The 20,651-nt window shown below is 37.8% G+C and overlaps 2 protein-coding genes across 2 annotated transcripts in view; both read left to right on the top strand.

Moving 5' to 3' along the window:
* The first annotated feature begins 261 nt into the window (after positions 1 to 261).
* LOC115414857 (uncharacterized) lies at positions 262 to 4,095 on the top strand. The gene is made up of 6 exons (XM_030128220.1): positions 262 to 322; positions 1,656 to 1,979; positions 2,072 to 2,329; positions 3,191 to 3,289; positions 3,368 to 3,396; positions 4,078 to 4,095. The coding sequence occupies exons 1-6, from the start codon at positions 262 to 264 to the stop codon at positions 4,093 to 4,095; spliced, it is 789 nt and encodes a 262-aa protein (XP_029984080.1).
* Positions 4,096 to 5,471: 1,376 nt separating this feature from the next.
* The window catches only part of vash2 (vasohibin 2), a 33,988-nt gene continuing 18,808 nt past the window's right edge, over positions 5,472 to 20,651 (top strand). The window contains exons 1-5 of the mRNA XM_030128414.1: positions 5,472 to 6,137; positions 7,231 to 7,671; positions 14,757 to 14,845; positions 15,232 to 15,288; positions 17,540 to 17,614. Coding sequence (XP_029984274.1) covers positions 7,351 to 7,671; positions 14,757 to 14,845; positions 15,232 to 15,288; positions 17,540 to 17,614 — 542 coding nt within the window. The 5' untranslated portion in view covers positions 5,472 to 6,137; positions 7,231 to 7,350. The remainder of the gene's footprint in view (positions 6,138 to 7,230; positions 7,672 to 14,756; positions 14,846 to 15,231; positions 15,289 to 17,539; positions 17,615 to 20,651) is intronic.

The following is a 20,651-nucleotide window of genomic DNA, read 5'->3' as shown; positions in this document are numbered from 1 at the left end:
AAAGCAGAAACAATTTCAGTTAAATGTACTATTGTTAAATGTGTTTGTTGACCCACTGCAGAGACTATCTCTGCTTTTGTCTAAGGCTACTGCTATATATATACAAATAAAAATAACTTTTGGATTCTTAGACTGCAATGACAAAAGAGAAGAAATGAGGAAGTACAAAATTCCCAATAACAGGAAGTTGTTTTTGATTTAAACTCAAAACAGTTTAATGATTTAATCAGTTGTGAGGAGTCAGAGACCCGAGCAGTACTGATGGATGAGACTAGTTGGATTAAAATACTTTCATTTTTGTTCCTGCTGCCCCAGTTTGCAGGTAAAGATAAATTTAACATATCATTGAATTAAAAATACAACTTTTGTGTTAATATACTGATTTTACAGTTATCAGTTTAATGACCACTACCATTTAACCCTATGCTAGTATTAAGGTTAGATTTAACCTTTAAAGACCTAGAACTATTTTTGTGGTGACTTAAATAATTTATCATGATGTTATCCTCCTCTCATTTTTCTGTGAAAATGTGGAATTTTCCAAGATTTAATTCACTGATAATGTAGATGTACATATAAGCTCAGAGTAACGTAAAAGATTATTAAATGCAAACAGAGAGAATTGGAGCAGCAAAATATATTATTAACTGAATGTAAAAACACATCTCTACAACTACTGCTATTTGTCAAACTACATGGGTTTTACTGGTGAAACAGAGTTGCAGAAGATGATGATGTTTCCCAGCTATTGAACATCCAAAGTGGTCATATGTGATGTCGCTGAAGAGCTGAGGAACTGTATTTTACCTGAATTAGTTGAATGTATTGATGGGATTAATGGTTCAAAATATATTTAACATTTTAGACCAGTAGGTGCTTTAAGTTGCTGGTGGTCCAATATGTTTGTAATTATTTGAAAGGGAACATCTTCTAGTTTCTCTCTTCTCAAGTATAATCTGAACTACAGATGTTTAAATATGGATCAAAACTCTGAACCTAACTTCAAAATGGGTCACCATAAAGTTATCTTAAACCATAAAGACCCAAACATCCACCTGCGACCAAAAGCATCTACTGATCTAAAACGTTTAATACCTGTTGATCCACTAATCCTATCAACACATGTAAATCATTGGTGTAAAATGCAGTTTGTCATCTTTTCATGGTCTTCAGATATGACCCATTTGAACGTTCAGAGGCTCTGTAGCGAACGTGGAAACACCATCATCTTCTACAACATTGATTCACCAGTAAAACCCATGGAGTTTGACAAGTAACAGTGGTTGTAGATGTTTGTTTTTACATTCAGTTTCTGCAATCTTTGGTGAAAAAGTCACTTTTTCTTCAGTTTTCTTTGTTTTAATATAATAAAGTTTGAATTTACAGAGTTTTCATGAGCAAATAAAAATAGGAAATTAAATATAGGAAAATACATAATTTACAGTGAACATTTTAGAATACAGAGGATAATATTATAATAAATGATGATAAACCACTTAAGAAAGGTGAAATAGAAAGAAAAATTCATTTAGGAACTGACACAAAAGTAGCACTGGGTCTCTAAGGGTTATTCAACTGGCTGCCAACAAATAATAATAGAATATTTTCTGGTCATGTTCTTATGCTTCACATAAATTCCACTCTCATCTTTTCAGTGGCAGTGGGTGTACAGTATTCCTTCCCCAATGTTTTAAGTGGAGATGATGCCACATTATCTTGTGGGAATGTAATACTCAGTGAGTCTGAATGTGGAAGTACTAACTGGTCATTCACTCATTTTGGACTCAGAGTGAATCTGGTTGAATATGGCCGCATTCTGGAAAATACTACAGTTCATTCAGACAGACTGAGACTTACATCAAACTGCTCTCTGGTTATAAAGGACGTCACAGCTGAGGATGTCGGATTCTACTACTGTCAGCAGGACAAATATGGAAAAGAAGAGCTGAACACTTGGATTTCTCTGTCAGTTATTAACAGTGAGTATTTATCTGACTATTTTTAACTGTTAGGTATTATCATATGTTGGAATAAAACTCTAAACATGTCTTTTTGCATGTGTTTTTGCTAGTGCATAAACAAGAATACAATGAGAAGATGACACTGTCCTGCTCTGTGTTGTCACCTGGCTGGTGTAAACATACGCTGACATGGCTGTATGGAGATAAAGCTGTGGATGAAAACAGCAAAGACACACACATGCCACGGCATCGCTGCTTTGCTAATGTCACAGTTAATAAGTCAAAGGGCACTGAGTTATTTAAGTGTCAAGTGAGAGATAATTTCAACACAACAGTCCATATGTTTCCCTTAAGCCCTCGATCCAAAGGTGAGAGTAAAATGAGCTGCTTAAAATCGTCTTAGACTGATGTGAATGATTGTAAAATAATGTGCATTCAGTTCCTTTATTGGTAGGTGTTTGCATTCTTTATTTGCAAATCTCAAATGTTGATTATTTATTTTGCCCATGTAAAGAAACAATGACAGCAACAAAAATAGAACAACAAGAAAATGCAAAAAACCAATTGTTCCACCTCTGTCCTCCGATACTCTGAGTTTCATTCAGATAAACAAAAAAAAAGTCCCGTTCATTGGATCATATTTAACTTTGATTACAGGACATATTCACCATGGCGTCATTTATGTCACACAATGTTTGTGCAATGTAACAATAAATGTCACAAGGCATTTTTTTTTTAAATCCATAGTTGTGTTAAATTTTTTTTGCAAGATCTTATATTGACATGTAAAGCCACCGTGCAAAGTCTTTTTTGTGATTTTTCTTGTCACGATCACTCAAGTGTAAGAAAAACCAATGCACAACATCCCAGTATATTTCACAGGACAAGTGATTTCTGCGTAATAAATGCATCAGATTTGAATGCATGTAAACTATATGCAAGCGTAAGATGAAATACACCAACACAGCAGTGCCTGAACTCTTTGAAACTTAGTTTTAATGTTTTTTACTTTGTTATGTCTCTTCATCATATTTTTACATACATGCAATGCTTGCAAGTTCAAAACTCAAATTCATTCATTTACACTCGAAAAGGAGTGGGAAGAAGAAAACATATTTAATCCCACATCCGTTTCTCATCAATAACTCATCATAGTGAAGTGAATGAGTCAGGTGAACACATGCATAATGACATTTTCCTCTTCTGTTGTCATTTCTCTTCCTTTTAAGATGTCTATCCAGACTGGTTAAGGACAACTATAGTGTCAGTGGGTTTAACAGCACTCATACTATGTGTTGTAGGAGTCAATTTGTGGGCAAAATTTAAAGGTGAGAGAAATTACAGATAAAATAAGTTTGGATAACCCTAATTTCATCTGTTGAAAGCAAATGTCTTTGTTGTTTTAGGAAAGAAAACTCAGACGGATAACAATGCTGTAAGTTTAAAAGTGAATATTTGTCTAAAAGTGAATATTTTGTTTGTGTTTGTTCAGTGTTTACATTATGTTTAACAGGACTGATGGTATTTTTCAGATTCCTATGGTGCATATCGGTGAAGATGAACATACCAGTGTGAAGTATGAAAATGACAGAGACACCTCTGCTGCTGTCAGCTACTTATGATCAGCACCTTCCACAAGAACATCAACTAACCAGAGAAAAATCCACATGGATCTAACAGCTTTTTGGCATAGTGTACATGTTAACATCTTTAGTGTTTGTGTTGTATTATTGCAGTCATTTTAAGCAACATGAACACTTTAAACCTTTCAATGAAATAAGTCAATGACTATATCATCCTAGTTGAAACTGATTTATACAAATAGCCATTTTAAGTGCTTGGTCTATATTAGTTATAATCTGGGTATATTGGCATAAATATTCTTATTTTAATAATAAACAGACTACATTTCAGAGTAAAACTGTAATGACTTGAAACTTTAAATGCGAAGGTACTGTTTGGATACACCAATCTCTTAAAGAATGAACTATAAAGCCTGGTGACAGTAGCATGTTACTTCCATCACTTCTGGTGTAGCAGTCTGTCTTAGAATGCATACATATGATATTGTCCATAGACTGACATATTTCCATTGTCAAGTCTTTTTCCTGTGAAGGTGATGGTGATCCAGTAACCTATTACATCAGTTAAAAAGTCTGTAGGTTAAATAATTTTATTGTGACATTCAAGTCAGATATTTGTTGTGAGAGAAAGTCAGGACTCATTTGGACCACTATTTCGTTTTACAAATATTTCTGAATTCTAAACAATTTATTGCTGTAGGAATATTTGTGTCCACAAGGGGTGGCTGTTAGCTAGTATTTGTAACAAAATGAAACTACAGAGTGAATGACAAATTAAAGGAAAAACTGAATTAATGAGTGGAGAAATATAACGAATACAGATGTTTCTACACTGGTACAAAGTTCAGAGACTTGCAGAATCAGCTGCTGAGCCAACACTTTATTTTTAGTGTTTTTTTTTTTTTTTGATATAATTTTCTGTAAAAGTGTTGCTCAGCCAACACCATACTCTTGTTGTTGTTGTTTTTTTCTATAATTTTTTTCCACCTATGATTCATAGTTTGATATTGAGTAGATATTTATCACATTATCATGACTTACTTTATCAATTTTGTCAAGTTACATTTCAGTTTACTGAGTTGGACTTTTAGATTTGTGCACTCAGGTCAGCTAGTCAAGCCTATAGCCCAGACTGAACATGGAGATGCAACATTTTGCCTTTACCCTGCAAAGAACTGGAACAGATTTGACCCTACATACCGACTTAAAAACAAAACAAAACAAAAACAAAGCAAAACAAACAAACAAAAAACACTTTCTTTTCATGTGTCTATCACTGAGTTCTGTACCTTATATTCTTTTCTTTGTGTTTTGTAAGCCTGGATGACTGCATATTCTTTCGAATCTTTTAATACAGATTTTGTGGACCTTAATCTAATACTGTTTTATGTAACCTGTACTCAGTAAATTATATATTGTTTAATATTCTTGTCTGTTATTTATGTAAAGTACATTTAATCGTCTTTGTGTATGAAATGTGCTTTATAATTTAACTTGCCTTGCTTTTGCTGTGATGGATGCATTTGTTGTAGGTTACATCAAGTGTTTAAAGGTTTTACAGTTAATTTGTGTCAATTATTTATGTGTTATTTCATTGAATGCAACATTTATTATCCTATGTAAAGCAGTAGATATTTTGATATTATAAGCGGAAATTAATTGTTAAAATGGTTTCTGTACTAAGCTGGTCTTTTCTGAAAAAGAACCATTGCTAACACCTGAAAATGTCCAAAATCAACAGTTGTAACCAGGTGCAGAAAAAGCCCAATTGTTGCAGATATATCACTTGTTGACGCCCAGGTCCATTAAAATCTACCAATCAGAGAGCGAAACTGGTTCCAAATATGGTAAAACGGACATCTAGGAACGCCCCTCTTTGTTGGCTCGACCAATCGAATGGTACCAAACGCTAGCGTCTACTGGGGATACAAGCAACAGAAAGGCAGCTCTGCACTCCGCAGCCAGTGGGACCGTTTTATTCCATTTTAACCATGTGAGGGACTGAAAAAACATTTGTTATCGCCATGAACTTGGATTTTTTGTGGAGATTGTTGATACCGAGGCGCCTTGACAGCTGCTACCGAGGAATAATGCCCAGAGGAGGTCATTTTCTCGGACTGGTGTAGCGGTGGGAGGCAACGGCCCCCGAAGATACAAGAGCAGTCACTTAGCTAGCAGAGCGGCTGCACTTCCGGAGGAAACTTCCAAAATAAAAACCTGAAATAAAGTTTTAAAGAAGGTATTCAAACTAGTGAAGTCAAAACTACTTCAATGCTTTAATTTAACGATACACGTTTTAAGCTGCAATGATTCGTTGCAGTTTGTTTTTCATAAACGCAAGATTGGCAAATGTGTTGCTTTTATTTTGAAGTGTAACGTGTGTGTATCCGGGACTCATTTAACTTGACCATCACAAGAAGGGGTGAAGTTACAAAGCCTTGATCCAAAACAAGACTTCACAGCCTGTGGTGGACAACGAAGCCTTGTTATGAATGGGACCTACCTCGTCTCACTGTGTGTTTCACGAGTCCTATGCCTTCTAAACCGGACGGCCCGTCGTTATTCTGAAGTCGGAGCCCCGGTGGATAATACGGTACGGCTGGATTAATAACGCTTGTCAGATTTCAGCGGATGCACCCAGAATGAAATATACATAAAATCTATATCTGTGGTGTGATACTCGCAAGTGTTATTTGGCAGTTGCATTATAATTTGAATAGTCCATACTATGTCAATGTAAGGCTTTTTTTTTTTTTTTTTTTTTTTTTTTTTTTTCTTTTACACTGAACTACAACCAGTAGTTTAGACACATTATTATTCCCTTCTGTCGAGTATCTATGGATTTTTAATACCCATTTATTTATAGCATTTACGAAAAAAATGTTAATTCCATGTTTGATAGGACATCGTGCATTGTGTCCAGCAATAATTTTTTTCACAGCTATCCAAACAGTGGTTTAATGTGATACTCAATTACTAAAATACTGCACTGGAGAGTATTTTGACAGTGTTTGCTACTTCTACTCCACTACCTTTAAGGTTGAAATATTGTACCTGTACTGTGTCACCCAGCTACCAAATAATATATACAAAATATCTAAAATTGGTTCCAAATTGATGGATTGCAATGCTTACATGTATTTTATTAGTGATAAAACAGGATCATTGTATATTCAGTACAGGTATACATACTTTTGATGTAACATTTTGCTCATAGTTTTTCTATTCTTTAACTTGTGTAACATATTGAATTAAGGAGTTTCATCTGTGATGGAGTATTTTTAAGCAGTAGTGTTTCTGCTTCTGAATCACTTTGACGTCCACCTCTGAACAAGTCTTGGCAGACTGTGATTACATAGGGATGATTTACTGTGCCTCTGTATATGCATTCATTGTCATATTGTAGGCTTCATATTCTGCTCCATCATTCCATTTCCAAAATAGGAGACGCACAGATTTTCATAAGTATACCCTCTCAGCAGAGAACAGGGTGGCATGGTAAACAATGGTGTGCCTTTATGGAAATATGTCTGGGAAGTGAACCTTGAAGAACAAACTTTATCATGTACTATAGATCTATTTTAACATGTCACAGCATTTTTACTGCTAAGTCAGCCTCAAATGTTTGGTTGGAGTGGAGTGGTTGATACTCTTTTTTTTTTTTTTTTTTCTTTCTACTCCACCAGGTTTGCCCTTAAAAATCAACATGTACTGTTCAGCATTGTCGAACAAGGAAACACTCTCGTAGCTGGAGGAGGATTGTATCCCCCTAAATTTTCCTCCTCCTCGTGGCCTTCCTGGGATCAATGACTGGCCCTAACTCCCCAAGCCGGACTGGCACCTCCCCGGCCAAGCTGAGCAGGCACGGCCGGTCCAAAAGCACCAGCTCACATTGCCTCCTCCGCTGTAGCACCCAAGAGGAGTCATCGGCTTCTCCTGCTAACAACAGCTCCAGGTCCCCAGGGGAGGAAGAGGAAAAAGATGGAGGGGTTCTGTTCTATGTTAACCGGACTGGGTTCCCTATCGAGAGTGTCACCTGGGAGAGGATGTGGTCCCATGTGGCTGCTGTGCACCCTGAGGGCCAAGAAATGGTGGATAGGATACGGAACGCTGCATACCTGCCTAAGGTAAGCCAAGCAGCTGAAACTTTACTGTAACACAGATCAAGAACTGTAATTTCAATTGGATGTGGAAGATGACAGCAGCAATCGGTTTAATGTTCATGTCAGTGCATCAGTGTTGGTCAGCTCTTGATTGAGGGTCCTTTGTGGAGGCTCCTTGTGGTGTCTGCTCTAGGAAGAGTGTAAAGGTGTCTGCATTTGTAGGGTGTTGAAACAGTGCTGTGTTACTCTGCTTTGACAAGACAGGATGGATGAGTAGCAGAGCTCAGGTTTCTAGTTGTAGGCTGCCTAGGAGCAGGCGCTCACCATATGACAGGATTGCTTTCTGTTGGCTTTGAAGCCCTGCTCACACCTGGCATTAACATGTGGCTTGAGTGATCCAATCACAAGTGGACAGCTCTAAGTACATTACTTCACACCTGGCATTAGAATGCATCTCTGGTGACCACAAGGGATAGGACCTCACTTCACTGCATACAAATACAGTGTTGCATCATTTCTGTTTGTAAAAATTAAATGTGTGTTTTTGTTTGTTTTTTTAGTGTTGGACTGATCAAATAACCTATTAAATGACATTTAGTTCAACATTGGCTGCATTGGTGCTTATTTTATTTATAGGTACAGTTAAGTGTTTGACCACAACCAGTGACGTGGAAAAGTGTTTGGGTAAGTGTTCTGTATCGCAAAAGATTCCCAAAAACTTTTTCTGCGACACTAGCATATTTGCTTGATGAATAACTCAAAGATACATTGATACAAGGCAGGAAGGATACATGCTTTCAAATGGCTGTTGTCAAAAAAAATTACAGATCAGCAATTTGTGAAATACTCAGGCCAACCCGTCTGGCACCACCAACCATACCACATTCGAAGTCATTTAAATCACCCTAATCACAAATTCTTTCTGATTCGGATGTTCAGTGTAAACGTCAGCAGATCATCTTGACCAGGTGTACATATCTAAATCCGCTGAGTTGCTGCCATATGTTTGGCATATTAGATATTTATGTTGTTGCACAGTTGAACAGGTGTACCTAATAAAGTGCCTGGTGAGTGTACTTCAGTGATGAGACATAAATGATTACAGTATGTACCATGGAGGTAGACAGTTTGTTCATCTGTGAAAAGCATAGTGACAGTCCTAGGAGATCTAGGTGTATGTGTATTCACAGTTTAGGTTTAATGTCAACTTGTTTTCACGCTCAGAGAACTTGTTTTCACACACACAGGGATGCACATTACCATGACAACAAGTGTGCTAAATTTGGGCACCATACCTGTCGTACTGCGGTGTTTGTATTTGTCACAGTATGTGTGATTCTCTGTGGCTCCTCAAGTACACCTTCGTATCTTAACCATGGGTTAGAGACATCAATATTGATTTTATTTATTTTTGGCTTGTGTGGAATACAAATGTTTGATGAATAGAATTAAATCAAGGAATTGTATCCAATTATTTAAGAAGCCCAAACTCAGATGATTTGAAAGAAACAGACGCAGTGTAAATGTGATCTACAAACCGATTAAAGCTCCCATTAAAACAAATCAACACATTGTCCAAGGCTTTGCCAATAAGTAAACAGATGTGGGGTAGTTTTCAAAATCTATTTCAGTGTTTGATATAACTTTAACTTAGTTTTCCACCCTTAACAAAAACTACAATCAAAAGAACCTTTTTGGCTTCGTGTTGGACATGAAGGGAACAAATTGAAATTAACACCACAAACGCCAGCTATCAGTTACAGGCAAGACAGCAAACAAATCAATAACAGCAGTAAAAGTGAAGATAACGATCGTTTTAAAATGAATCTGTGGCTTTAATACAGAACAAGAAAAGGTAGTGAGAGAAAAAAAGATGGCTGAGTTCTGGGATGGGGGGTGGCGGCAGCGGCAGAAGGAGACGCATATCGTTGATCTGTTACCTCAGAGGCCTCTCAGTCCAGATTCTCCTCATAGTTTTCTCATCAGTGGTTTGGATGAATGCTTGTTGTGTTTCAAGCTGTAGAGCAGGGAATGTGGTTGTTGTTGTTTAGCTCTACTAATTGGCCATGTGGTCATTAGTGACCCCTTTGGCAGACACTGCCCAAATCCCATACTGCAACTCTGCATAGAAGGATAGCAGCAAAACATGTGCGCACAAACAAACACAAAAGATTTTATTTCAGAAAGACATATTTCATCTGCCAGGGAATAGTCTTAGATTTAAAACGATAAGAAATGGGACAATACTGTGTGTGGTGCTGTAGGCTATACATACACCTGTTGGTTTATGTTGCAGTATTGTTAATATGCAACCTGATGCTGGTTATTGTGTGTCTGTGTTTATGTTCAAAAGCAGGTAGTTACCACAGATACCGTTGCTGTAACACTGACCCAGATGGATTAACCGAGGCATGCTAATAACAATGTTATTGTTATAATTTGCCATACGTTTGAGGTTTTTGTTCAGCTCTATGTTATATTCAGTGACCAAACTCCATGTTGCCACTCTTCTTGCCCCCATTAATGGAATAGAGACTTGGCACAGCAACCAAATAATCCCTACAATACAATCTGGGAAGTGGATAATCTCTGGATACCAACTGGACTGCCTAAAGTACTAAAACTGGCAACAACCTGTCAGAACAAAGCTCTTTGTCAAAGCTCTGTGACCAAAAAAAAAATTAAACTTTAATGAATGTTATTACTTTTTAAACAGTGTTATTATAACTTATACAGAGAAGAATTTCAAACATGCAGCCGCTGGGAGTCACACCTTTGCTTTATCACTTGTTACTCGCCTGTCACACAAAAAGAGAAGGAGGGAGAGCATTCCTTGACCCCCCCCCCCCCCCCCCCCAAAAAAAAAAAAAAAAAAAGAAATCTTGCCAGCATGAAATCCAATCCATCTCCCTTCCTCAGTCAGTCTTCTTTAGCTGGTTCCATTTTTAATGCACATGAAGCAAAAGTGTTTAAAGCATTTGTGAGGTCAACGGTGTCACGTCATCTGTTATTAAGATGATACTTTGGTCATATGATGATTCATTGCACATTTTCTTAAATAGTTTAGAAATATTTTTAATGTGGAAGACTACTCTGTTGCACTTTATAGTTCAGATAATTAACTGACATGATAACAGTAGAGACTCAGATTGACATCTCATTTCATCTCATCTACTTAATGAACACTAATACTGAAATATAATTTCAGTAAATTGCAATTAAACCTAATGGCAGATAAAATTAACTTTGTTTAGGCTTTCCCCAGATGTTATTGGTTTATGGTGTGGAGTAAAATATATATACAAAATACGAGACCCCTTGATGAACACTGGTTTTGTAAGTCATATTTAATGTCATGTATTCTTTCATCATATCTTTTTCAACTTCCATAAATGAAAATTTTCTTCATAATATGTTAAAAACTAAATAACAAATGAGCTAAAACTTGTCAATTCATTTAACTCTAGAAAATTAAACTGTAAATATTTAAGCACTCACAAACCTAAATTAAAACTAAACTGAAATCAGAGTCAAACAATCAAACAAACGCTAAATAAAGAATATCAACATTCAGAAACTCTAATGACTGGTCTATGGCTAAAAACACCTTATTTGGGCTTCTGATGCCATCGTTCTGTTTGAAGGGAGAGAGAAAAAGAGAGGGAGAGAGAGAGAGTCTGACCTTGGCATGAAGGGGGAGGAGCAGGAGGACATCTTTACATAGGAGCAGGGACAGAAGAAAACAGGAAGGGGCATGGATACGTATTAATTACCAGGCTAAACTGAGACTACGCGTTGATGCTCTTTTAGCTTCCATGTTCTGGAAAGAAGATGCAATCCTGCTGGTTGATGCAGTGTTTGTGTAGATGATCTAATGTGCTGCATGCACATACGTATGCAATATATATAGTGAGATAGAATTTCATTGCGGCAGGGTTTTTTTGCAGTGAATGTGATGGTAGCTTGAAATGACTTTTCTCTGTAGCAGAGCGGATGATAAAAGTGAGAGATCATCCTTTATTTCACTCTGACCCAGCAGAAAGCAGCTTTAGTGTGTGTATATGCATGTGTTTGTGTATGTGTGTGCACACCAGTGGATGCAGCTAGTGTATTACGCCTAGTGAGGATTTCACTACATGGGAGATTATGAGGCAGTAAAACCTGCTATTTACTGGTCTTGGCTGGATGGTTGACTGGTGTAAAGGCTGAATGCCTGTGGTCTGATACTGAAGGATGGACCAGTTGGTCAGACATTAGCTGTGGTTACATGGAAAATATTTTGTGATTCTCATTGTGATTCCATGTTTCAATATTGGTTCCTGAACTAAACATATTTCAAGACAACTTCCAGTTTAACCCATAAAGACCCAGTGTTACTTTTGTGTCAGGCCCAAAATATTGTGTTCTTTGTATTTAATTTTTCTTAAGTGATTTATCACAATTTATTATGACATAATCCTCTATATTTTGTTTTTTTTTCTGTGAACATCAGGCATTTTCCTATATTTAATTCATTGATCATGTAGATGTTCATAAAAGCTCAGATTAAAGTTGTGGTTTATTATATCAAAAATGGACAAAACTGAAGATAAAGTGACTTTTTCAGCAAAATATATCATTAACTTAACATAAACCCAGTGTGTCCATCCACTGTCATTGATTCAACTCCATGGGTTTTACTAGTGAATCAATGTTGTAGAAGATGACGGTGTTTCCATGTTCACTATGAAGCCTCTGAATGTCCAAATGGGTCATATCTGATGACCATGAAAAAATGACAAATGGCATTTTACATCAGTTATTTCAACATATTAATAGGTTAAGTGGCTCAGAAGTTCTTAAATATTTTAGTTCAGTAGATGATTTTGATTGCCAGTAGCTGTTTGGGTCTTTATGAGTTAAACGAAAGAATCTTAAAACATGCATTACAGGACAAATCTTTATTTTTATTGTTCAATTGCTATGCATTCTATACACTCAGAAAACATATCTACCATGACTTGAAGTTGGCTGACATCATCAATGAAAATCTATTCAAAACTTGAAGGTGTGCTACATGCATGGATGCGGAGGAGATTTAATGTTCCAGATGGGGCAGTTTTTTCCAACTTTAAAACTGAAGTAACTCAGAAAATTCAATTCATTCAGTAGAGGACGGACCTGCATTATTTCCTCGGTCCAACATTAACACTTCCTCTGTTCTTTCCCATTAAATTCCAGCCTGGCCAGCTACACATCCATGCAATCTAAAAAACAGGGGGAGATTATTTTAATGTTGCAGAATTTGTATCAGGTGCAGTTCAGTTTTTATTGCACTGTCATAACATCACCTGATGTTATCTCAACACGAGATAAATACAAGCAGAAAGAATCTATTTGGCTTCTTCCAACCCCGGAGATGAAATAATTGGATAGTGTTTATATGGTTATTGGGTGCTAATATTTTCCTAGTGTGCACAGATTATCAAAGATTTTCTCAAACCGGTTTGAAATTCCTTCTGTCTGGGCCAGTCTTCTGTTATTGAGGTGGATAAATGTGGAATTTTTTTGGTTGTATTAGGGTCCAACACAAATGCAGCCAGTTACTGAGTGACACGTTGGTTATCCTGTTTTCCAGCTGGAAGTCTTTACTGTATTAATGAGCGACTGAATAACTTCAGACTGACCAAATTTCATTGAAATGCTGTTGCACCTTCATCACGTGTTGACTATTATATTTGATAATTCCTCTGTTTTTGTGTATAAGCAGTAAAGCTAATACTCTATAAAACTATTATGTTTTAAGTGTGCACACTGACTGGTGGGTATTTGGGTAAGGCAGTATTTAAAGGTGTGGTATTTTCTGCCTCACTGCTCCACTCAGAGTTCACCCACCATGTTGTCCTGTTGTCTTCCTCTTCACCTCTCTTCTCTTGCTGTAAATAAATAGTGTAGGGAAAGCCCACAGGAAATGATGACGACGGTGTTATGGTTCACCCTTCTTGCACACACACACACACACACACACACACACACACACACACACACACACACACACACACACACACAGCCTGTGTTCCTGTGTGTCAGAGGAAGTGTGTTTGTCTTGTGGTCTGACTCACAGCACTAGTGTGGTCAAATCCTTTCATGAACCCACAGCTGTGTCCTCTGTTTCTTCTCTGACATAGGTCTGGTTGAGGTGAAACTGTTGTGAAAACATCATTGTGGTATAGTGGTCTAAAATTGTGCACAACATGTAACCTCATTCAGCGCTAATATCTGTTAACCACTTCTGTCACTGTAGTGGATGTGGCTTATGTTTCTCTTTTTCACTAGAAGTGGAAGAGAATAGAGTTGAGGTGTTGAAGGATCTAAAAAATACATTTATATACACACAGGCAAGCAACAATACACTCTCAGAGTGATTTTAGATTAACCATTTAACCTGTTGTCTTTGGACGGTGGGAGGAAGCTGACCAGTACTGGAATCAAGTCCAGGAACTTGTTTCTGTACTAACCCCTGCACCATCGCCCATCTAAGTCACAAGTATTAAATAATAATAAATATGGAGTATTGAACATGAAAATAAAACTAATAAATACTGTACCTACAATAAATAGATACATGAAAATGTAACTAAATGTCAAATAACACATTTTTTTGTCTCTTTCACATCAAAGTCAATGCTCCTGGTGGAGAATTGGGATATTTTAAAATGAGGGAACAGAGAACAGTGCTCTATTCTTCTCGTGTTTTGTAAATGGTGTTTAGAAAACAATTCACTTTTTTGTTTGTTTTGCAGTTTATTAAAGTGATTATAATTTTTATGTTCTCCGGATGATAACTGAGGCACTGATTACACTGAAATAGAAAAAATGCAGTTCTTCTGTTTTGTTTCTCTTGCTTGGTTGCACAAATGAAAGCCTGCATCTTAAAGAACTGAATAGTAAATGCAGTGGGGTGTTTTTTTCCAGAAAGCTGTGAGTCACAGCACATTAAGAAGGCAGATTTTTAAAAGAAGCTGGGAGGTGGTTTGGGGGCTCTGAATGTTGCCATGTGTCAAGTTTGTTGTGGGGTGTATTGTGTAAACGCTCTAACGCTGTCTGTCTCTGTGTTTTTCTCTTCCCAGCATCCTGTTCCCTCAGTCCCAACCTTCAAACCATCCATGTCGGTCCCAGACTGGCTGGTGGCCATCCAGAACTACATGAAGGCTCTGCAGTATCCTTAACATACAAACAGCAGGTCTACTCATATGTTTGAGGAAATGTGGGTTTATGTAGATGGAAAGGTAGAACAAGGAATGAAAGATCACACATTGGACAGACTTGGGCTCCTTGTTATATACTATATCATCTGTTGTCTTCCTGTTGTTGTCATACAAGGTTTTATTAGCAGTAATTGGTTTTATTTATTGTTTTGTTCCAGTTCTAATGGCAGGAATCTGAACCAAAACATTTTATTCCTTCTGTACGTGTTTAATGAATGTAACAAAGAAGTACTTGATTGTTGTAGAAAGATGCAACTAACACAGATACAAAACCTTTAGAATTAAACAAAAGGGAAATCCACTCCAAAGGTTCAGTTTTCGTTAGCATTTCAACCAGATACAACCACACTGGGACTCAGTTCTTTGAAATCAAGAAAAGCCGTCCGTTGTGTGGGTAAGTATCCAGTCATTTTCAATGTGACATTAAGCAATTGCAGTTTTACTTGAATTCAGCCACATTACTGCAAAAAGTATCTGACTTGTTATTTAACTACATCTCTGCTTTCAGTTTGTAATTACCTTGGGCATGACTCCGTTTTGACAATTAAGAGGTTATTCCCATAGGAGAACTGCAGAGATACTAGGCATACTGTCAGTTCTGTTATAATAAAATTAAAATATTAGCTAGGAGCTTAATTTGGTTATTTACAGTAAGATTGATTTAATTAAAATCTAAACCACATCAGCAGAGACAGTGCTGTCTTTCAAATAACTGGTTGGGTTTGTTCTGTATGTGCATGATACTGGTCACATTCTGCTGGTGATTTGATTAGAGAGCAGCATGCTGAAGTGGTGAGCAGTGAGACGTCCATGACCTCTGACCTGCAGAGATCAATAAACCCCTCTGATGTCACCTGACACTAGGAGCATTAATCCCATTTATTTACAGATATTTTTTGTACCTTGGCGACAATAACATAGATATTTTCACAAAACAAACCTTGCAATTTAGTTCTCTCAAACAGATTTTGAAATGCCTTTTAAATCCAGGTTTTGTGCAGTGGTGTATTTTGTGTGTAAATGTTAAATGAGTATGAAAATGTGTGCATGCCTGATGATGCTGTGTGTAATGCTGTATCTTAACCAAATATAACAATGGTGGATACTGGTTTCTAAACATTTTCTGAACACTAGCAGTTTGCTTTGCATCGCTGCTTCAGTTCATCAGCATGTTGATGTGCGTGCTCAGAATGTTCTCTCCTCATTGTCTGTGATGTTGTGCGAACAGGATATTTTTAAATAGAGGTGAAAATGATCTGTTCAGAAATATGTCTATATTTTAATCATTTTTATTCAACTGCTGTTCTCACTGATTAAAAGATGTTAGTCCTATTACATATAGACTCTTGTAAAATCAGACGCATCTGCAGTTCTTTTTTGTTTTTACCCTCTATTTCATCCTACCCTGGAACACACACACCTCTTGCATGCGTGTCGGTTGCTTTACCTGTCAATTTTCATTTCAGTGTCCATGTTAACAGATTAGAGCAGCCCCACAGGCTGTGTGAGAGGTGCATGTCAGACACTGTCAAGAAGTGCCTCATTTAGATATCACCTAGGCAAGTAGTAAGCAGCCTGCAGCAAAAATAGACAAGAAAACCTCTGTTTGGAGGCAAATTGACATGTTACCACCCAGCAACACTTTATATAATCAGAATACTTCTTTAATCCCAGGGGGAAATTGCTGTGTGTTACAGTTGCGTCATTCAGGTGTTAAAAAAAAGCAGCAGGAAAGAAGTGATCAGTTAGAACAGCAATTTGTATATATGATTTTTAAATATACATAACTGTGCAAAAATTTTTTTGTTCCTAAAAATATGTGGTTATAGAGTAGAGTTAAACAGACTGATGGCCACAGGCAGGAATGGTTTCCTGTGTCGTTGGGTGGTGCATTTGGGTGGTATCAGTCTTTCACTGACCAGCTGGTCATGGAGTGGGTGAGTGGAATTGTCCAGTATGGTCCTGATCTTGGACAACATTCGCCTCTCTGACACCATCAGAGTCCACCACCATCCCCACAACGTTACTGACCTTGTGTATCAGCTTGTTGAGTCTGTTGGCATCGGCCACACTCAGCCTGCTGCCCCAGCATGCAACAGCACAGAGGATGGCACTGGCTCATAGAAGATCCTGAGTATTGTCAGGCAGATGTTGAATGACCTCAGGAAGTAGAGACCAGCTTGGCCCTTCTTGTAACTGTCACATGTCACTATGGTTTCGATGTGACCATGTTGGAACGTGTCACAGACATGAAACAATATTCCAGTGCTCAAAATCTAATGAAAATCAAGTGACAGAACTTTTCTTGGTAACTAAATCTATGGCAAAAGGAAATAATTATTAGTGGAAGACTTATTGTAAACCGTAGGGCTGACTTCTACATGGTTACAGCATTAACAGGCAGATGGTATGAAAATTCGAACACAACATGCAGCAGCTCAGCAAGGCAGTTATGTAAAAGTGAGGTTTCCCATGTGTCCCAGGCGTGATTTTCATGGCTCTACATCGTCACCTTTCTGCTTCCATGTTTCTGGCCCAACAGTCCCTTCTCACTGCCTCTCCATGCTCCCTCTCCTCCCTCTTCCTATTGCCTGCTGCCTACTCCTCATCTTCTTTCATTTAATCTTCTCTTCCTCCTCTTACAGGTTAATGGAGACGGCAAGAGAGATGATCAGGGAGTCTTTACCAATCAAATGCCTGGAAGCTGTCATCTTGGGAATGTATCCTTTCTATTAACTGAGCACTGTGCCAGGAGGTAATTTTGTTATCTGAGGGTGAAATCAATGAGACATGTTGCGCTAATGTCCTAATGCCCCCCCCACCCCTCCACCACCACCACCACCACCACCCTTTCTAGTTCCTGCTGAACAGTGTTGCCTGGCAACAAGCCTACTTCCAAGTTTAACCCCCCTTCACACACACACTAGCAGGGTATCATCAGGCAGAGCTTAAATTTCAAAGCAGCAGTCTGTATTTTATCCAGCAGCTTCAGCTTTACAGCACAGAAAACCTGTAGTTTTTCTGTACTGTAGATTTAGTCACCTAGAGTTGAGAAAGATGAATAAGTAGTAGTCGTTGTAGTAGTCATAGTAGTCGTAGTCCTAGTCCTATTCACAGGGGCTTGGCTGCAAATATGCATCCAAAAAACCAAATGGCACCCCATCCCTCCTACACACCCAAAAGGAAAAAAATAGCCATTAAAGTTCACTCAGTGAGTCTATATTTTGCTGTCAATTACAGTTCCACAAGTTGTATTATGTGTTGTACTGTTTAAGCACAACATGGGAGAGAAAGCTGAAGTGAAGATAAGGTCACTTGAGTTTCTAACAGTTCACTATGTTACTGACAGTGCGATAAAAGCTTCACAACAAGTGTTAATCTGTCTAAAACCAAAGACGTCAACCTCAAACATCTTGGATTCAGGCCAAAATATCTGTATCTCTCTACTTGGAGACTGTTGCGAACATGCTTGTAGCTCTTCAGCTGTTAGTGAAGTGGAGTTGACAGCTAATCTTGGTCAGAGCATCAGCTCTCCCTCTGATAACCTTAAAGCTGAAACCTCCACGAGGACAGGCTTTGACCACTCTCGGCTATCAGACAAGTCAAGTCAGGTTTGTTTATATAGCTGGTTTAAATGAAGAACAAATAGGGATTTTTTTTTCTCTCCTCATTTTACAACGTTCCATGTTTATAATGAAAACAAGAGAAGCCGATGTGTGGAGAATGCTGTCTGCGGCGTGTAGAACAGACTGCTTTTAGTCATAATATGTTGATATGCAGCCACTGTGGCTTAGACAACTGTTGAAGTAGGCTCCTTGTTCTGTAGTCACTGTTTTCATCTTCTTGATCCCTGGTATTTTGACAGCTCTAACAGCTGCCTTTTTGGGGCTGCCTGGATACAAACTCACTCTGTGTACACATGTTAAATTTCAGGTTCTTAGACAAAACAAATAATTGGGTTCTAAGATGTACCAGAAAATTTGTAGATGAAATGATTGGTGAATAAAACCATTTCACTCAAGGCAAATGCATCACTGACAGTCAGTCACTTGTGAAATGTAATCTCTTTGCGGTGCATACTGTTTGGTATAATAGCTACTTGAGGTTTCTCTTCGTGTCAAGTGATGGTCCAGTTTCACATGAGCTAGTTTCAAAGTGGCTTTTTTTCCCCTTCGCTGTCAGGGTGACAGCTGACAGTGACTTTAATTGAGACTGGCTTTACCCTGCAGATGAAAGGAGAAGGCACAAGAGACATGAAGTTGCAGGAGCTCAAAAGAGAAACAAAATAAAAGGGGAAGACAAGAAGAGAGGGGGGTGAAGAAGTAGATGGAGAGAAGAAAGGACAAGGAAGTCTATTTGTATGATGGACATGCTGTCATTGACGCCCTCATATCAGCTGAGGACAGTGTTTGTGTAGTGTCACCTTTCACGTGGTTTGGAGGTCATCCACACCAGGGATGAAAAGAAATCAGGCCCCAGTGAGAATTGAACTCATGACCCCTGGCTTACAATATACCAGCCTGAGCGGTTGACCCTTTCTCCAGGGGTCTGCATTATTACCTGGCTCTAAAGTGAGGCCCATGGAATTGATACACCAGCAGAATTGGGAATTTTACCCCGCCTCCCCCCGAAAGGGAAGCAAAGGGTATTGTTTTTGGGTCACTTTGTTTGTTTCTTTGTTAACACTCTCGCAGCAAAACTGTTGGTTGAATTCATACCAAATTGGGTTAATAGATTGCTAGTGACCCAGAAATGATCTGATTACATTTTGGGAAAAGTTTCAATAATTTTTTTTGTTTCAAGCAGAAGAAAAAACAAAACATTTTACGTGTACAAGGAACTAATATCAGAACAAATACATGAATTAATAAAGGTGATCAAGACACTATAGCAATTACCATTTACACTAGTAATAACAAAATAAATTCAATATGTATTGCTTGAAAAGGAGTGGGAAGAAGAAAACTTATTGAATCCCACCCCCATTTCACATTTATACAATATTACACATTACTTTTTTCTCCCATTTACTTATAATGGGCAAAATTTCAAATGTCTTTTAAAACATAAGTTTTGTTTCAATTTACTTCAAACTTGGCACATATATAGAGGCAATTGATATGCTGATGTCAGTACACACATAGGCATGATGACATCAGCTGGATCGATGCCAAAATAAGCTACAATACATGTGAGGGGTGGGGTTTGTTGTGTCTGGCACTACTTGTTCTTCACTGAATTTCAATTAATACTGAAATCCAGATGGTTTATTCATTAAAAAAGTACATGAGGATGAATTCTAAGGAGAAGCAGACAGACAATGTGGCTGTTGTTGTACCTTCGCCTTCACGGTCCATCCTGTGGCTCTGTCTGGCTTCAGTATGTTTTTTGCCACTGGTTCTTTTCCTTTTCTGTCAGCAGTGACGTGAACTCTCTCCAGGATATTCATGGTTTATCTTGGGTCATTGTCTGGGATGGGTCAAACATCACTGGACTGCCGTCAAGCAGAATAAACTTCCTCAGCTGTTGAATTCGATTTGTCTCAGTATAACCACATAAAACATCCCGGAGGAGAAGAGAATAAATTTGGAGGAGAATGAATTTCACTCAGTGGAAAGAAAATGTAATCTCAAGTAAAACTCATTAACTTGCAAACAAATTGGTGTTTTTTTTCCTTATAATGGGTCCTTTTGATCACATTGCTTCTTTCTCACTGATTATACTTTTGTCTTTATTATCTGTTTTGCAGCCAGTAAT

This window comes from Sphaeramia orbicularis, chromosome 24, assembly GCF_902148855.1.
Source record: "Sphaeramia orbicularis chromosome 24, fSphaOr1.1, whole genome shotgun sequence".
NCBI classification, from domain to species: domain Eukaryota; kingdom Metazoa; phylum Chordata; class Actinopteri; order Kurtiformes; family Apogonidae; genus Sphaeramia; species Sphaeramia orbicularis.
The sequence above is the reverse complement of the archived record's forward strand: the minus strand, read 5'-3'. Positions and strand labels throughout refer to the sequence as shown.